This window comes from Peromyscus eremicus, chromosome 11 (genome assembly GCF_949786415.1).
Source record: "Peromyscus eremicus chromosome 11, PerEre_H2_v1, whole genome shotgun sequence".
Lineage (NCBI taxonomy): Eukaryota > Metazoa > Chordata > Mammalia > Rodentia > Cricetidae > Peromyscus > Peromyscus eremicus.
In genome coordinates, this window is record NC_081427.1 from 61,387,588 (window position 1) to 61,403,798 (window position 16,211).

The 16,211-nt window shown below is 45.4% G+C and overlaps 1 protein-coding gene across 1 annotated transcript; it reads right to left on the reverse strand.

The window, feature by feature from the left end:
• Window positions 1–636: 636 nt before the first annotated feature.
• On the reverse strand, window positions 637–2,376 carry Rps23 (ribosomal protein S23). The gene is made up of 4 exons (XM_059276376.1): window positions 2,343–2,376; window positions 1,836–1,995; window positions 974–1,094; window positions 637–828 (listed from the first exon to the last, which is right to left on the reverse strand). The coding sequence occupies exons 1-4, from the start codon at window positions 2,344–2,346 to the stop codon at window positions 682–684; spliced, it is 432 nt and encodes a 143-aa protein (XP_059132359.1). The 5' UTR covers window positions 2,347–2,376; the 3' UTR covers window positions 637–681.
• Between the last annotated feature and the right edge of the window lie 13,835 nt (window positions 2,377–16,211).

Here is a 16,211-nt window from a genome sequence, read left to right on the forward strand (position 1 = left end):
GTCCTGTAGCTGGCAAACATTTCACCTGCTGAGCGCTGGGCCTTCATTAACCGCTGGAGGTTACAACGTACCAGACACCCACCAGACACCCGATTACAGAGGCACGCACTCTCCTTTGTCTAACTTTCCCTCTGCAGCCCGGTTTACCTTGGCCTAAGCTCCCCACAACTACTTAGTGCACATTCAAACAGCTGGGGCTGCTATCCACCCTTCCCACCACACACTCAAAGCACTCTTTCTGCCTCAGCCTCCCAGTGTTGGAATTACAGCCCTATGAATAGGCGGTTTTATCCACTGATGACTGACCCTCCAGGACTTTATGCATGCTAAGTAAGTTCTCCACAATATGTCACATCTCAGTAAACAGAAAATTAGGATCTTTATAAATAACAATTAAAGACATCCATGATACTCACTCTATTAAACTTGACAACTGCCAAGCAATAGAAATTTGATGCATGTTGAGAATACTGTACATGAAGACAATCTTCATTTACTGCACTTATTTCTAGACTGTAGCTGTAGAGTAAGGGATGCTACGTTGTCTTGGTACAAGCCACACTTACACCACAAAATGTTTTAGTAACTCTTTCTTAAAACGGTTAAAAGCCAGGACAGGAATTAAGACACAAACTATTTTCAGAATAAGAAAATTTATTATTGCATTTCTGTTGTCAAAATTTAGGATCTTGGTCTTTCCTTCTTGCCTTTGTACAGGGCCAAAAGGGACACATTGGCTACTTTAACAACCTTAAAGCGGACTCCAGGAATATCACCTACAGCATGACCTTTTCGACCAAATCCAGCAACCAGAACTTCATCGTTTTCCTGAAATAAAATATAAAGCCCATCTTAGGTATCAGTAGCAATTAAATGCATACCAATTAAAAGAAACTGCCCATTTGCCAGATTAAAAAAAAAAAGCATGTAGGAAAAAGCCATCCCACAAGCAGAAGCACAGACTGACACTCACCTCAATGAAGTTCAAGCAGCCATCGTTGGGCACGAAAGCTGTGATCTTCTTGCCGTTCTTGATGAGCTGCACCCTGACACACTTCCTGATGGCAGAATTTGGCTGTTTGGCTTCAACCCCTCTGAAATGGCAAGGGCACATGTGAGTGTACGAAGTTTCCCCACTCTCTCAATCCACTCTTAAATCCCTCCGATGCAATGATTTCAACTAAGTTTTTGTTTATCCTGAATTCACCACACCCACCCCCCACCCCCAACAGCAGAGAACTTCTAGCTCCTTTGGAGTTGCAAAAAACGAGGAAACAAAGGATTCCAATTTTAACTAATTTGTCAAAGCTACACAAAACAATCGCTATTTTAAAGTCAATGCTTCCAGGCTAGGCTTGATGGCCCATGCCTTTAATCCCAGCACTGAGAGGCAGAGGCAGGGGGATCTCTGAATGTTATAATAACCACTAAGTTCTAGGACAGACAGGGTTGCTACAGGGTTTCCCTGTCTCGGAAAACAAAACAAAAATAATAAAATAATTTAAAAAGTCAATACATCAGCTCCATCTCGAGCCCCCAAAAAAGATCTTAATGTACCAGTTGGCTCGGGTACATTTTTTTAAACAATCCTCACACTGTTCCATATGGGCTTTATTGTCAGGAGTCTTCTCCCTTTCCTTCCAGACCAATGCCGAAATAAGAAACTTTTAGTCGTCCAATTCTGAGAACTAATCCTAACCTTAACAAGGGTTACCTTCCATCCTTTCTCCCTGAAAACCCAAACCAACGTAGCCTCACAATCTTTTAGTTGTGAAGAATGAGTTCGTTCTCAAGGACGATCCAACAACGCCGTTCGGAAGCAGCCTCCCACTTACACTTTTTCCAGCACAATTCCCTTGGCATGAGAGGCACCTCCAAACGGATTGGCCTTCAGGGCTGTGCCCAAGTGGGCTTTCTTGTACTGTTTATCATGCCACTTCTGGTCCCGTCGGTGGCTGCGGAGCTTCCTGGCAGTACGCAGACCGCGACACTTGCCTGGAAATCAAACATCACTTGAGTCCCCTTTGCAAACCACCCGAGCCTTGGCTGGATGGGCCCTTTACACCGGGGAGTCCTGCCGCTCATCTTAGTCCGTGGGCCAATCACCCTCGCAATTCCCTAACTAATCCGGAGACGTCCAAGCACTCCCCGGCCGTGGCCGGGCAAGGCGGCCCGCAGGCCGCGTGAGCCCTTCCGCGCGGCCACGTGCCCGCGGGACGGGGCTTCTTCACCCGGCCTCCGCCCCAGCGCACCCCGCTCCCCGCTCTCTCGCCCCACGACCGACTGCACCCCGAGCCCCAGGTCCCTCCCGCAGACTCTCAGCCCGGCCCCGCACAGCTCACCCATCCTGCCGGCGCCACGGGCCCGAGAGAAAGAGAGAGAGAGAGAGACGGTGCAGGAAGGACCCACAAGGCACTGCGTGAAGCCCCGCCCAGTCGAGGACCCCGTGCGGCCGTCCGAGCGGCGCCTGTGCCGATATGGGATCCTCCTTTGGAAACGACTCAGTGCTCCTACTTTTCTGAGACACAGTCTGAGTTTTATTTAATTGTTTATCAAATTCAAAGCGATCTAGTTTACGTTGTTATTTCCTTTTCAGGCCAATAACAAGGCTAGAGGACTGTGGACTACCAATCCCAGAAATCTTTGCGCTAAATACTCACTGCGCAGGCGTCCCAGGCAACCCTCGCGGGCACAGGGCTGGGCGGTGCTAGTTTGGAGGGGGCGGGACGAGACGTCTTGACGTCACTGAGCGGCGGTGACCTGAGCTGTATTTAGGCAAAGAGTTTTCTGAGGCTCGCTCTAATGTGCTGCACACTAAATTGTAAATTTTAGTGAGGCAGTGATAAAAAGAATCCAACCAGCTGAGCGGTGGTGGGGCACGCCTTTAATCCCAGCACTCGGGAGGCAGAAGCAGGCGGATCTCTGTGAGTTCGAGGCCAGCCTGGTCTGCCGAGTGAGTTCCAGGACATGAACCAAAACCACACAGAGAAACCCTGTCTCAAAAAAACAAACAAACAAAAAAACAAAACAAAACAAAAAATAATCCAGCCAGACTTTAGCTTTAAAGAGTGAGCTGACATTTGCTGGTTGTGCGTCCTTGCCTGATTCTTTTAATTATAGTACTTTTACAACCTGAGTTTCTCCTGGAAAGTGAAGTAAATAGGTTTTTCTGGGATGTTGAGTCACTTAACAACAAAAGTTTTAGTATCTGCACTGGGGATTTGGCAGTTAAGAGAATGAAGATTTCTGCTCATGTAAAGCTCATGTTCTAGGTGTGAGAGGACAGACTAAAAATTAAAAAAAAAAAATTTACATACTGACAAATGTATTAGAAAAAAACCAATTTAGTAGTGCAGGAGATAGCTTTATTGGGTACTTTAAGAATGCATCAATGTAGGGTAATTTAAGCTGGGAGCTTGTATTTCGCGTAGGATACAGCCTTCCAGGAAGGGTGGTTCTTGGTCAGTAGACCTGAGAGGTCAATGAATAGTGAGCCGAGGTGGCTCTGGAGGCCTGGGTGTTACACGGAACACAGAACTTTCCCACAGTAAAGCTTTTTCTAAAACTCCTGTGGTGACCAAGCACTACTTCAAAGTTTTAAGCCGGGGGATTCTTGTTGGTTTTTGGTTTTCGAGACGCGCTTTCTCTGTGTAGCTTTGCGCCTTTCCTGGAACTCACTCTGTAGCCCAGGCTGGCCTCGAACTCACAGAGATCCGCCTGCCTCTGCCTCCCGTGTACTGGGATTAAAGGCGTGCGCCACCACCGCCCGGCAAGCTGGGGGATTCTTAAATAAGGTTTGTGGTTTTCTGAGAGAGACAAAAACATGAATCCGGGAACCACTAAGGAAAGTGTAATTGTAAAAAGAGGTGATGGCGACTGGGATCCTCGCTCAGTGGAGGTGCTGAAGTCACTGGATTGGTTATACTGGTTTGTGGTAAAGCCAACAAGATTTTCTGAGCACTGGATTCTGAGTCAGAAGGAAAACTGAAAAGAATGTGTGATCGGCTGATTAGACTTCAGTACTGTCGGGAGCTCACCTTGGGCTCATTTTAGCTCCCCCCCCTTTTTTTTTTTTTGGTTTATTTCAAGACAAGGTTTCTCTGTGTAACTTTGGAACCTGTCCTAGGACTCACTCTGGAGACCAGGCTGGCCTCGAACTCACAGAGATCCACCTACCTCTGCTTCCCAAGTGCTGGGATTAAAGGCGTACGCCACCACCGCCCAGCTCACTTTAGCTCTCTTAACACCCTTTCCTGGCCCATCTCTGTGTTGGAACTAACATCTTGTAACCAATAGATAAAAACCTGCTCCCGCCAATTGATCCAAAAGCTAAGAATGTCATCACATAGCATCTTGGGCCTCTAGAAAAGCTTCCCCCATCTTGATGTATCTACCTCTAGGTGTACCCCCCAATCTGTTTTAACTTGCCTTAATTTATGACTTTTTTGTTGTGTAAAACTGTAAACACTTCATGAATCTGCTTCCAAACTGGAACATGGAATTTGGAGTAAGTTAAATCTGTGTTCCTGGACCACAGTCACTCAAAATGACTCCAGAATGAACGGTCCCTTATTCCTTTAAAATGAGAGCTGTGACTTTGACGTTACCATGAGTTCACTACCGTCTCTTGAGCTTGCACGTCTCTTGAGCTTGCACTTGAGCAACTGTGTTAGTAAGCGGGAAAAGCTGAAAAGGTCTTGTTGAGTCACAGTGCCATGCAGTACAGGCTGGCCTTGAACTGATCCTCCTGCCTCAGTATCCTGAGTGTTGTGATACAGGCATGGATAACCACACCCGGTTTGGAAGAACATACGTGCTCTATTATGCATAGGTTCAGTTTCACATCCAGAGATATGAAGTGGGTAAGTAAACTTAAGCTCCACAAAATCATGAACAGATATTGAAAACTGTGGCTCTGAGTGACACCGTAGAAAGATGAACAACTGGGGACATATACATACCCAAGTCAGCTTCCTCTAGTTAAATGGCATGATGATGTAGACAACAGGTACCTTCTATTTTGGAGATCTCTCAGAGACATATGAAGACCACCGTGATGATATTGTCTCAAATACATGGGTGGAAGTCAGTAACCCCCTTTACAAATGGCTCAGTCAGTGCTCAGTGGCTAACATCATTTTGATAACAAGTACTTCATTTCCTTTGCCTAGACAAGGCCAGAAGCCTCCTGTTATAAGGAAATCCTTACAACTTAAAGAAGCTAAGCCAGAAGCTATATACAAGAAAACAACTCTCTCTTTCAATAGAGATGTGCTAAAATAAACCAAGACTCCCTTATGCCACACAGTTGATCACAGACTCTCAACTAAGCCTGACCGCTTTCTGAGTTCTAACTCAACAGCGTAACTTCTTTGATTTCCTCTTTCCCATCTCTCTTTTCTAGACCCCGGCCAAGTCCTAATCTTGACTACCATGACAGTTGAAGCATTCAACTCCACTCAGGGGCTCCCAGAGTCCCACTCCTGAACTTTCCCTCTTCCTCTTCCATCGCTGGACAGCTGCTAAGATCTTGAGCCTGGCCGGGCGGTGGTGGAGCACGCCTTAATTCCAGTACTCGGGAGGCAGAGGCAGGCAGATCTCCGTGAGTTCGAGACCAGCCTGGTCTACAGAGTGAGTTCCAGGAAAGGTGCAAAGCTACACAGAGAAACCCCGTCTCAAAAACCAACCAAACAAACAAACAAAAAACAAGAAAAAAAGATCTTGAGCCTGTCTGTGTTTTTTTTCTTTCAAACTCCATAAAATTGTCCTGGAGTCTTCCTCTGAGACTGCCTGTCAATAATTTTTTACCAGTAAGACACTTAATCTGCAGGAGGAGATCCTGTGTCCCCAGTAACAACTTTATTATTGTCTAAAAGAGTTAATACAGGCAGGGAACAGAATGGTAATTCCCAAGTGCCAGACACTAAGAGATTGAAGAGCTGTTAGTCAAAAGAGAAAAAAAAATGATCAGAAATTCAAGAACTGTATAACATGGAGAGTGTACTTAGTAATACTACATACTTGAAAGCTGCGTCTGGTGGCTGTGGCACACACCTTTAATTTTAGCACTTGAGAAGCAGAAGCAGGGAAATCTCTGAGTTTGAGGACAGCCTGGTCTACAGAGTGAATTCCTAGACAGCCAGAGCTAAACAGAGAAACCCTGCGTTTATTTGTTTTTTTGGTGTGTGTGTGTGTGTGGGGGGGTGCTGGATAAGAAAAGAAAAAAAGAGCCAGGCGGTGGTGGCGCACGCCTTTAATCCCAGCAGGGAGGCAGAGCCAGGCAGATCTCTGCGAGTTTGAGGCCAGCCTGGTCTACAGAGAGAGTTCTGGGACAGGCTCCAAAGCTACACAGAGAAACCCTGTCTCGAAAAACCAAAAAAAAAAAAAAAAAAAAAAAAGAAAGAAAGAAAGAAAAAAAAATTATATCCTCCCACTTAAATACATGGTTGATTTTATATATATAAATGTGTGTATGTTTATGTGTGTGTGTATATATATTATGTTGCATACCATATGTGTATAATTATTTGATCAAATACTTTAAAAATAAGTAAAAAAAAAATGATTTCTCTAATTAAATTGCATCTCCACCTTACACTAAAAGTAAACCCCCAAATACCTTATGGGTTTAAATATCTACAGTAAAATTCACTGGGAGAGCATTCCCTTATTTCATCTTTAAGGGTCCAGGAAATATTTGGATGATTTTTTTATATTTTGAGATCTATTTTATTTGTATTTATGTGTGTGTGTGTGCGCGCACACATGAGGGCAGCTACCTCTAGAGACCAGGCAAGGATGTCAGAGTCCCTGGAGCTGGACTCACAGGTCGGTGTGCTCCCACCACAACTGTGTGGGTACTGGAAACAAAACTCTAGTCCTCTGAAAAAACAGCGAGTGTTCTTAACCACGGAGCCATCTCTGCAGCTCTGATTTCTTATTTTTTTTTGACTCTTTTTCAAGACAGGATTTCTCTGTGTAACAGCTCTGGCTGTCCTGGAACTCACTTCCTAGACCAAGCTGGCCTCAAACTCAGGGATCCACCTGCCTCTGCCTCCTGAGTGTTGGGATTAAAAGCGAGTGCCACCATGCCCGGCCTGATTTGTTTCTTTAAAGTTTGGTAAATCATCTTGTAATGTCATCTGGTCTGGTGCTTTCCTTGTGGGAAGATGATTAAGTACAGTGTAAATCTCTTTAATTGGTATAAAAATATTCACAGATTTGACTTGGATCTTCTCTTGAGTCATTTTTCTAGGATTTTATCTCCCAATTTATCTGAGTTCTCAAAATTATTTTTTAGAGTTATAGGTTTAGGTGGGATAATTCTGTCCATTGTTACATTTTGCATACACATATATAAGTGTACATATATGTGTGTGTGCATATATAGTTGTAAGACATTTAATTATGAAGTTAAATTTCTTTAGTAAATATAGTATTAGTTATTTGGTTGTTTAGTTATGCTATGTTTTCAGTAGTGGTCTTAATTAATTCACTATTCTTTTGTTTGTATGTTTGTTTTTCAAAAAGCATGATTCAATATTCAGTGTGAGATTCAAGGCAAAGATTAACATTACCGTAGCTAAGCAAGGCAACAGAAGAGTTCAGGCAACCTGTGCACATGTCGGGAACCTCAGCAGGATGTGGAGTTGGAGGCTTGCCTGGGCTTCACGGGACCTTGTCTCAAAAACCAAAGGTAGCGGGCAGCTTGAAGAATGAATGTTTGAAAAGAAGGGTTTCAAAGGGATCCCTCACTTAAAAGGACTCCCTCACTCAGGGACAGTGAGCCAGCAGGAGCTGAGGGTGGTGGAACTAAAGAGGTACGTGGTCCCAGTCACGTTCACCCTGTTGGCCAGGATGGAGGTGTGGATCTGATTCTGTGCTGAAGGGCCATGGGAGGGTTCCAGGTAAGCGTGTGGCAACATCTGAGCTGCATTTTTAAAGGCTCTCTGTGCCTGTTCAGAAAGAACGATTGTGGGAGCCAAGGGGAGACTGGGGTGAAAGTGTTACAACATCCACTGAGAACACTGAGAACCGTGGGAAGCTGCCTTGGAAATCGAGCAAGATCTGGAGATTCAGGCTATACTATACTATATGATGAAGGAAGGAGCAGGCTCACCTACATCAGTACTATACTCTCCATCCCAGTGCTTTTTGGTGTTAGGTGAGGGTTCCTAAGAATGTCACTGTATACTTCTTTTTAACTGTTGTGCCCAGATCACGACCCCCAGAGAGACCACCAAAGACGAGCATGCCGGAATGCAAAAGCAAGTAATTCTGGATATCCAATACAAGCCTAGGCAGGGACTTCGTCCAATACATCCAACGCAGTGGAGGCTGGAGGAAGTGCCCGCCTGTCTGCAAGCTCAGTTTTTAAAGGCAAAAGCCACAAGGTTACATCTTTTAGGGGTGCTAGTACGGGTACAATTCTGATTGGCTTGCTTCTAGGGGCTTTCTAGAAATCATGGCTTAATCTTACTTCTAAGGGGGTGGTTGCCTGCCACCATTTCTCATTGGCTGCGGTCAGGTGGGGACATTTCTGTGGTCAGTTATCCTGGAAACCAGAGAGAGGACATTCCGTAGTCCGGCAGTCATTACCTCGTGACTACCTTGTGACTGTACTTTTACACTTCCTGGTTTCTGGAATCTGAACTGACTGGTTTCAGTAAATCGTTGCCTATTCTAGGAACTCATGGCCTGTACCTGAAAGGAGAAATCTTAGGCCTTAGTTTTAGGGTGAAAGCATTTTGGTCTTATTTCTAAGATGGCTTGTTTTGGTCTCACATTAACCATCTTAATAATGCCTGTGTGATAGGTGCTATTATTAGTTCTGTTTTACAAAGATGGAGCTGAGTTTAATGAAGCAACCTGCTTAAACAAAATATACATGTTTTCACATTAATTATAAAGCAGATTTTTTTTTTTTAGGTTAAAAAAAAATCTACTGTTGGTGGCACATCCCTTTAATCCCAGCACTTGGGAGGCAGAGGCAGGTGGATCTCTGAGTTCTAGGCTAGCCTGGTCTATGGAGTTCCAGGACAGCCAGAGCTACACAGAGAAACCCTGTCTTGGACCCCTTCCCCCACACAAAAGACATTTAAAAAAAATCTACCGAACGTTACGTAAACATTCAAATCTAGATGGAAAACAGATTGCTAAGCTGTAAAATACCTGGGCACTTACAACTAAGTAGGTGTAGTAATGCGTTTTCACTAGGGCTGCAGCCCAACATCTCTGGATTATTAGAGATATGAGGAAATACCAGGAGACACCTGGAAACCAAGGAATTGATTGGTGACTCCAGCAACAGCATGTAAGTGGTAGAAAGGGCATGAACAGTCTTCTTTTGTTCCTGGTGTTTCCCAACCAAGAGGAGTTAGGTTATTGAGACTTCGTGTTTCTCCTTGTCATTCCACGTCCCCATCCAGGTCAGCAGGGCTGATGCAGGTGATAAATTTAGCAAGAATACTGTAGACATATTTGGCTTTTCCCTTTTCCGGCCCGGTTGTCCATGCCCTGAACATTTCCCCAGTTCTTCCCCAGCAGGCCTCTCGCATCACAGGCTGCCATTCCTGGGTCTTACAATCCACTCTGCTTCCTTTTAGTGATGGGGAGGGAGGGTTCCAGCCTCTGCGGCTCCTACCCTTTTGTCCTCCTTCTGAGCTGGTTGAGCACACAGCAACATTTTTATCTCTGTTCTGTCAGGCATTTGTCTTTCCCCAACTAAGAAGAAAGATTTGGCTGTCAGAAATTAGATCAGGTGTCAAGATTTAGGTCAACAGTGATGCTGACCTGTTGTTATCCCACACCAGGGAGAAGTTTTAGATTTGGGGGGGAAAAGGGGCCAAAGGTTTTAACAGTGTTGACAACTAATATCAGAGCATTTAATGTAGTTGGAAATAATGCCCAGTGCTTTAACTATAAAAGGCGATGTAGCAGTTGCCATGGAAATGTGACAAGTTAAAATAACAGCTCCAAGTGAGAATTCAGAAGCAGCAAGGGCAGGCCCCTGATTACACGATCCGTGTAAAGGCGGCTGATGAATGCCGAGTGCTCCATTTTACCTGATTAAATTATTAAACATAATTTTTCTCTTTATACAAAATGAATAGGATTTCTTATCCCTTCGTTTGAGCTGCCATTTGGTGCAGCGATTATTCTCATAACTATTCCAAGGAGAAGCTAAAGAAATAAGTCTGCATTGCCATATAATCTAACCAATATTCAGGCCTGATCTGTAAAAACCCCGTTATAATTAAACCTCTATAGGACCCAGGGGGAATTGACAAGGCTGTTCTTTGACGCCCTTTGTGAGATTCCTGGAAGGGAGCTCTCATTTTCATATGCACATTAAAACTTACCCCCAGGTGTTCTCTAGCTTGGCCAAGAACCAAACAAAGAAAACTAGGCTTCAATTTCAGCAGGGGCCTTTATAGGAAAGGTAATTTCCTTCCCTGCTATGGAATATTAAGTTTTCAAATGACCTTCCCTGGAGAGGTAAGGTTGGAACAGATGAAGCCGACCTGTCGGTGCTGTCTGTGAATTCAGTGGGGAGCCACCTGATCCACAGTCGTGGGAGGAACCAAGAGAGACTCTTTTAGCCCTGGATTCCACGGTGAAATGAAGACGCACAGGAATATTTCAGAATTACGTAAAAAGACAATGTGGTCACAACATAGAAATACAAAGCTATCAAAGTCAAATATGCAAAAATTTGGTCATCTGATACTAGTGAGTTCACTGGTTAAAAGATTCCATGCAAAACAAGTTTCTTAAAAGAAAAAAGAATCATAGGAAATAGAAAGGAAACGGATAAATGAATGAATGAAGAAAGAAAGAAATAAGGGGCTCTAGGTTTTTACAGTCACATGAAATGACAATAATTCTTTTTTTTGTAGTTTTGGTGCCTTTCCTGGATCTTGCTCTGTAGACCAGGCTGGCCTCGAACTCACAGAGCTCCGCCAGGCTCTGCCTCCGAGAGCTGGGATTAAAGGCGTGCGCTACCACCACCCGGCGACAATATTTCTTTTTCTGTTAATTAAAAAATTGCAGGTCAATTCTAGGCCTGGCGGGCTGTGGAGGACCAGCATGGCTCCACCCGAGGTCCCCAGACTTGGGCTGGGAAAAATTCACCCATGAATCCCTGCTGTCCGGCACCATTATGCTTTCTCAGCATAATCATCTCTCCAGTCCAGATATCTAGATAAGTGACTTTTGTGGAAGCTGCGTACTGTGGCCCCGTAGAGAAGACAGGAACCTGCACAGCACCACAAGACTGGGAGGGAGACAAAGATCCACATGCTGGTCTGGGCTGTCTGCCCTGGGCCTGGAAGAGAAAACACAGGCCTACCTGGTGCCTGATGGGCTCTATCATGATGAGCAAATATATGTTGATGTATGGAAGAAAGAGAGAGACAGTGCTGTGGGATGTCTTTCTGTACCCTGTGAATATGTGTTGCTCCCATTGGATATTAAATAGAGCTGTTTTGGTCTATGGCAAGGCAGCTTAGAGGTAGGCGGGAAATCCAAGCAGAGATACGGAGAAAAGACGGGCAGAGTTGGGGGGGATGCGAGCCAGCCACCCAAAGAGCAACAAGATGCCAGCAGATCGGTAGCGCCATGGCCATGTGGCAAAACATAGATTAATAGAAATGGGTTAATTTAAGATGAAAGAGCTAGCTACCAAGAAGCCTGCCGTAGGCCGTCCAGTTGGTAACTAATATAAGCCTCTGGTGATTATTTTGTAAGTGGCTGCGGGATCCTGCTCCAAGACAGAATGGTTCATGTCCTTGTGAAGAGAGGCACATCCAAAGAGGTGAAGGCAGTGAGAAGGTTGAGGTAGGTGGCCTGCTTGCTACCCAGGGCCATGGTGCTGTTCAGGCTTGAGCTGCAGCCAAGAGCCATGTCTACACCTGGGGCAGCCGTGATCCGTGTTGATGTCTTTGGCTTCTATTACCACCTACGGCCCAGAGGATAGGGCTGCCCAGGGTTGGATCTGCTCCTCACTAGCTACAAAAGTGGAGAGAGTAATCGGGCCCTGCACCTCACCTGGGCAGTACGACAGAGCTGACCCTGTTGTGGGGAGCGGGGGCATGGGCGGACTGGCCTTGAGGGCGTGAGAGTGGGAGAGCTGGTCCTGCCCTCCCCCTTGTCTGCCTGTGGTGGTGAGGGAGAGGGAAAGATGCCCCCCTACCCCCCCACTCCCACCCCCCGGCCACCTGTGGCAGGCAGGAGAGCTGACCTAGTCCCTCACCAAACACAGCACCAGGGAGAGCAGGCCCTGCCCCTTGCCTGGGCGACACAGTAGACCTGAGCCCATTTCTGGAGGCGTGGGTGAGCTGGCCTCAAGATTGTGTGAGAGGCCCGCCTCTCATCTACCATATGGTGGTATGGGCAAGGGAGAGAAGCACCCTCCTTCTCGAGGTAGGTGGGAGAGTTGTCCCTGAGGTCATTACAGTGAGACCTCTCACCTGCCTCTCACCAGCTGCACCAATAGGCCGAGTTATTGGTGAAATTATTAAGGCCACTCCACGTAGTTAAAAGGGAGGTTTATTTTGTGGGGTAACTTACAAGTGAAGGGATAGGTTACAGGGTCTGGGAAAGGTGTGGTGCAGTCCGGCGGTGTTCTTTGGAGAACTCTGCTCGGTCTACCTTCAGTGTCCTGGGTCCAGGAACCAAGAGAGCCAGCGCATCCGGATCTGGGGTCTTCAGCTTCCTCTCTCAGCCCCGCCTCGTAGGCGTGACCGTTACTGAAGACTCAATGGGGGTTGGAACTTCCAGGTCAAAGCTGGAATGGCTACCCACTACACTGAGTGGCCCCTACACCTTGACTAGGCAACACACTAGAGCTGGCCCTGGGTGGTATAGGTGTGGGCGAGGTGCCCCGAGGACATGAGAGCCGAGAGAATTAACCCCAACTCTTGGGGCTTACTACATAGGGTGAGGTAGCCAGAGCAGTACTGAAGCGTTCACCCTGGTGTTGAGGATGAAGGAAAGCTGGTGGGCTGATCAACCCAGCAACCACCCAGACCCAGAACCAGAGCTATGAGTTGACCCATCCCATCATTCGCCCCATCTGTGATCTGCTGTAGCATGTAAAGGGACTGGTCCTGCAGATCCAAAGTTACCTGATCTCTATGACACAGGACAACAACAGGATATCCAAGAGGAACCCCAGTGAGGGCCCAGTGTTGATGATGTAGCAAAATCCAGAGACCTCAAACCAGACAAACAACGCTCAATGTAATGAACACTTGCAAGTAACACTATATGGACTAAAGGACTGTGTGGCTCACTGTGTCACGCTGCAGTTTCCACAGTGAGATTTTTCTTTTCTTTTTTATTTTTTTCTTTTCTTTTAAATTTTATCTTGTTTTATTCTTGGGGGCAGGGTGCAAAGGTAGAGGGTGGATGGGAAGGGACGAGGAGATTAGTAAGATCAAGATTCGTGATGTGAAATCCACAAAGAATCAATAAAAAGTTAAATTTGAAAAAAAAAATGCAGGTCTGGAGAGATGGCTCAGTGGTTAAGAGCATGGCTGCTCTTCCAGAGGACGGGGGTTCAATTCCCAGCACCCACATGGCAGCTCACAAGTGTCTGCAACTCTAGTTCCAGAGGATCTGTCACCCTCACACAGATATACATGCAGACAAAACACCACCGCACATAAAATTAAAAAAATAACAAAATGAAATGAGAAAAATTGCTTTCTGCTCTTACTGGTCTCAGAAGGTCACTGTCACCAGCCACTGGCAAGATGGCTGTCACTTCATATTGTAGCTGGAGTTTTCCTGCCTGGCCCACAGTCAGGGCAAATCTCTCTCACCTGCCAGCCCCACAGCCGCTCAAACCTGACCAAGTAAACACAAAGATTTATATTGCTTACAAACTGTATGGCCGTGGCAGGCTTCTTGCTAGCTGTCCTTACAGCTTAAATTAATCCATTTCTATAAATCTGTACCTTGCCACATGGCTTGTGGCTTACCGGCATCTTCACATGCTGTTTGTCATCGTGGCGGCTGGCAGTGTCTCTCTGACTCAGCCTTCCACTTCCCAGCTTTATTCTCCTCCTTGTCCCGCCTACACTTCCTGCCTAGCCAACGGCCAATCAGTGTTTTATTGATTAATCAGCAACACATTTGCCATACATCCCACAGCACTTCCCCCTTTTTTTTTTTTCAAAAAGGAAGGTTTTAACCTTAACAAAGTAAAATTACATATAATTTGGGAATTTGGGCGTAGCTTCTCTTACTACTTCCTGCTGGAGGGGGGCGCTGTATCTTATGGGGAAACAAAGAAAATTTTAGAATTATGGAATAGTCCATGAGGCTGTATCGTCTGAGCCAGTTGCCTTCAAACCATTCTGGACGTTGGATCATCTGGGCCATGGTGTCATCGGAGACCTTTCAGGGGGTCTTGGCTGGTCAAACCTGATGTATCTTAATCTTGAACAAATCCATAGCCTCTGGCTTTCTGTGGAAACAAAAGAGACTCTTTTCCAAAGCAACATATCCTTATATCCAAATTTTGAAGTCAAGGTACCTTTAAAATATACATTTTGGTTTAACTCAGCTTCCTTTACAATCAAATATCTCTCTGCAGTTAAGAATCCCAAAGACAACACAATCCAGATTCTCTGTGTGATATCCATCTTTACGTGGCTTATTTTTTATATTAATTTTACTGTCTCTTTAAAGACTTTATTTTTTAAAACTATGTATTTGTTTCTATAACTGTATATATCACCTTTTTTGTCTCTTTCAAGCCTATGTATATTTTACACACATTTAAACTATTACATCTGAATCTGTCTTGTTGTGAATCTATTGCCTTAAACTGCAGCAGCTGTGGCTGCTGGCTCCGCCCACCTCAGCTTCTCAACATGGCGGTGGTACGTACGTTTACCTCCAGCTCTGGGAGCTATCGTGGGTCTATGTTTTTATCCAAGCAGCGTGTAGTCCAGAAACCTTTTTTGTTTGTTTGTTTGTTTTGTACCTGCAAAGGCTAAATACACCACGCAGCTTAATGTGCCACTTGCAGAGGCCTCATTCCGGCCATATGGCAGGTCGAGTGAGCATGCTAGGAACCTGCCAGTAGCTCAAACAAGCAGCTGCCACTCATTTGAGAGAGACAATTAAGAAGCTGTTTTTAGCTCCATTTTAAAATCTTTTCTTAGGTTTTAGGTGGAAACTCTTGCCACCACGTTGGACGCCATTTGTAACTGGAGTTTTCCTGCCTGGCCCACAGTCAGGGCAAATCTTTCACCCGCCAGTCCCACAGCCTCTCAGACCCGACCAAGTAAACACAGAGACTTATATTGGTTACAAACTGTATGGCCGTGGCAGGCTTCTTGCTAGCTGTCCTTACAGCTTAAATTAATCCATTTCCATAAATCTGTACCTTGCCACATGGCTCGTGGCTTACCGGCATCTTCATATGCTGTTTGTCATCGTGGCGGCTGACAGTGTCTCTGACTCAGCCTTCCACTTCCCAGCTTTATTCTCCTCCTTGCCCCACCTATACTTCCTGCCTAGCCAACGGCCAATCAGTGTTTTATTGATTAATCAGCAACACATTTGCCATACATCCCACAGCATCATATACAATGAATAATACATGTATGTGCACACGAATTTTACCACTTATTCAATGGCTTTATGCTAAACTCACAAAATCTATGTTGCCTATTATGGAAATTATTATCCTGAAAATAATACCTTAGGCACATAATTACAATCCAGTACTGGGGAGGTGGAGGCCTGAGGATGAGGCGTTCAGGGATAACCTCAGCTACATGGTAGGTCCCTGGGCATCCTGTGCTACGTGAGACGCTGTCTCAACTCTTGATCCACCCTACACATAAATAAAACAACACCTTGGACTTGATAAGCACATGCGATGTTCTCTTTGAAATGAAATGCGCTAGTGAAGGTCTGTCTGTTCAAGCAGACCACTGCATTCTGGTTGCAGAGGCTAGGCCTTAAGTAAATGGCGGCATTGAACAGTGCTTTTCTCATAGTGAGCTTCATGTCGGTGAATTCAAAGTAGTTTCTGTCTCTGTTGAGTTGGGGACCCTGAAAGCATCTGGTAAAACAAACAAACAAACAAACAAACAACAACAACACCCCCTCCCCGTCATCTACTACTATTAAAGGTCTTTTTCTGTCTAGGTCAGAGTCTACTCTCAACCTCAAGCTTCCTCTCTACTTCA

Excerpts from the sequence above, each read along its gene's own strand:
- Rps23 (XM_059276376.1), bottom strand. Across the intron at positions 1,095-1,835 it reads GGAATTGTGCTGGAAAAAGT|AGGGGTTGAAGCCAAACAGC; the intron begins GTAAGTGGGAGG and ends TTGCCATTTCAG. Across the intron at positions 829-973 it reads GCTGCTTGAACTTCATTGAG|GAAAACGATGAAGTTCTGGT; the intron begins GTGAGTGTCAGT and ends ATTTTATTTCAG.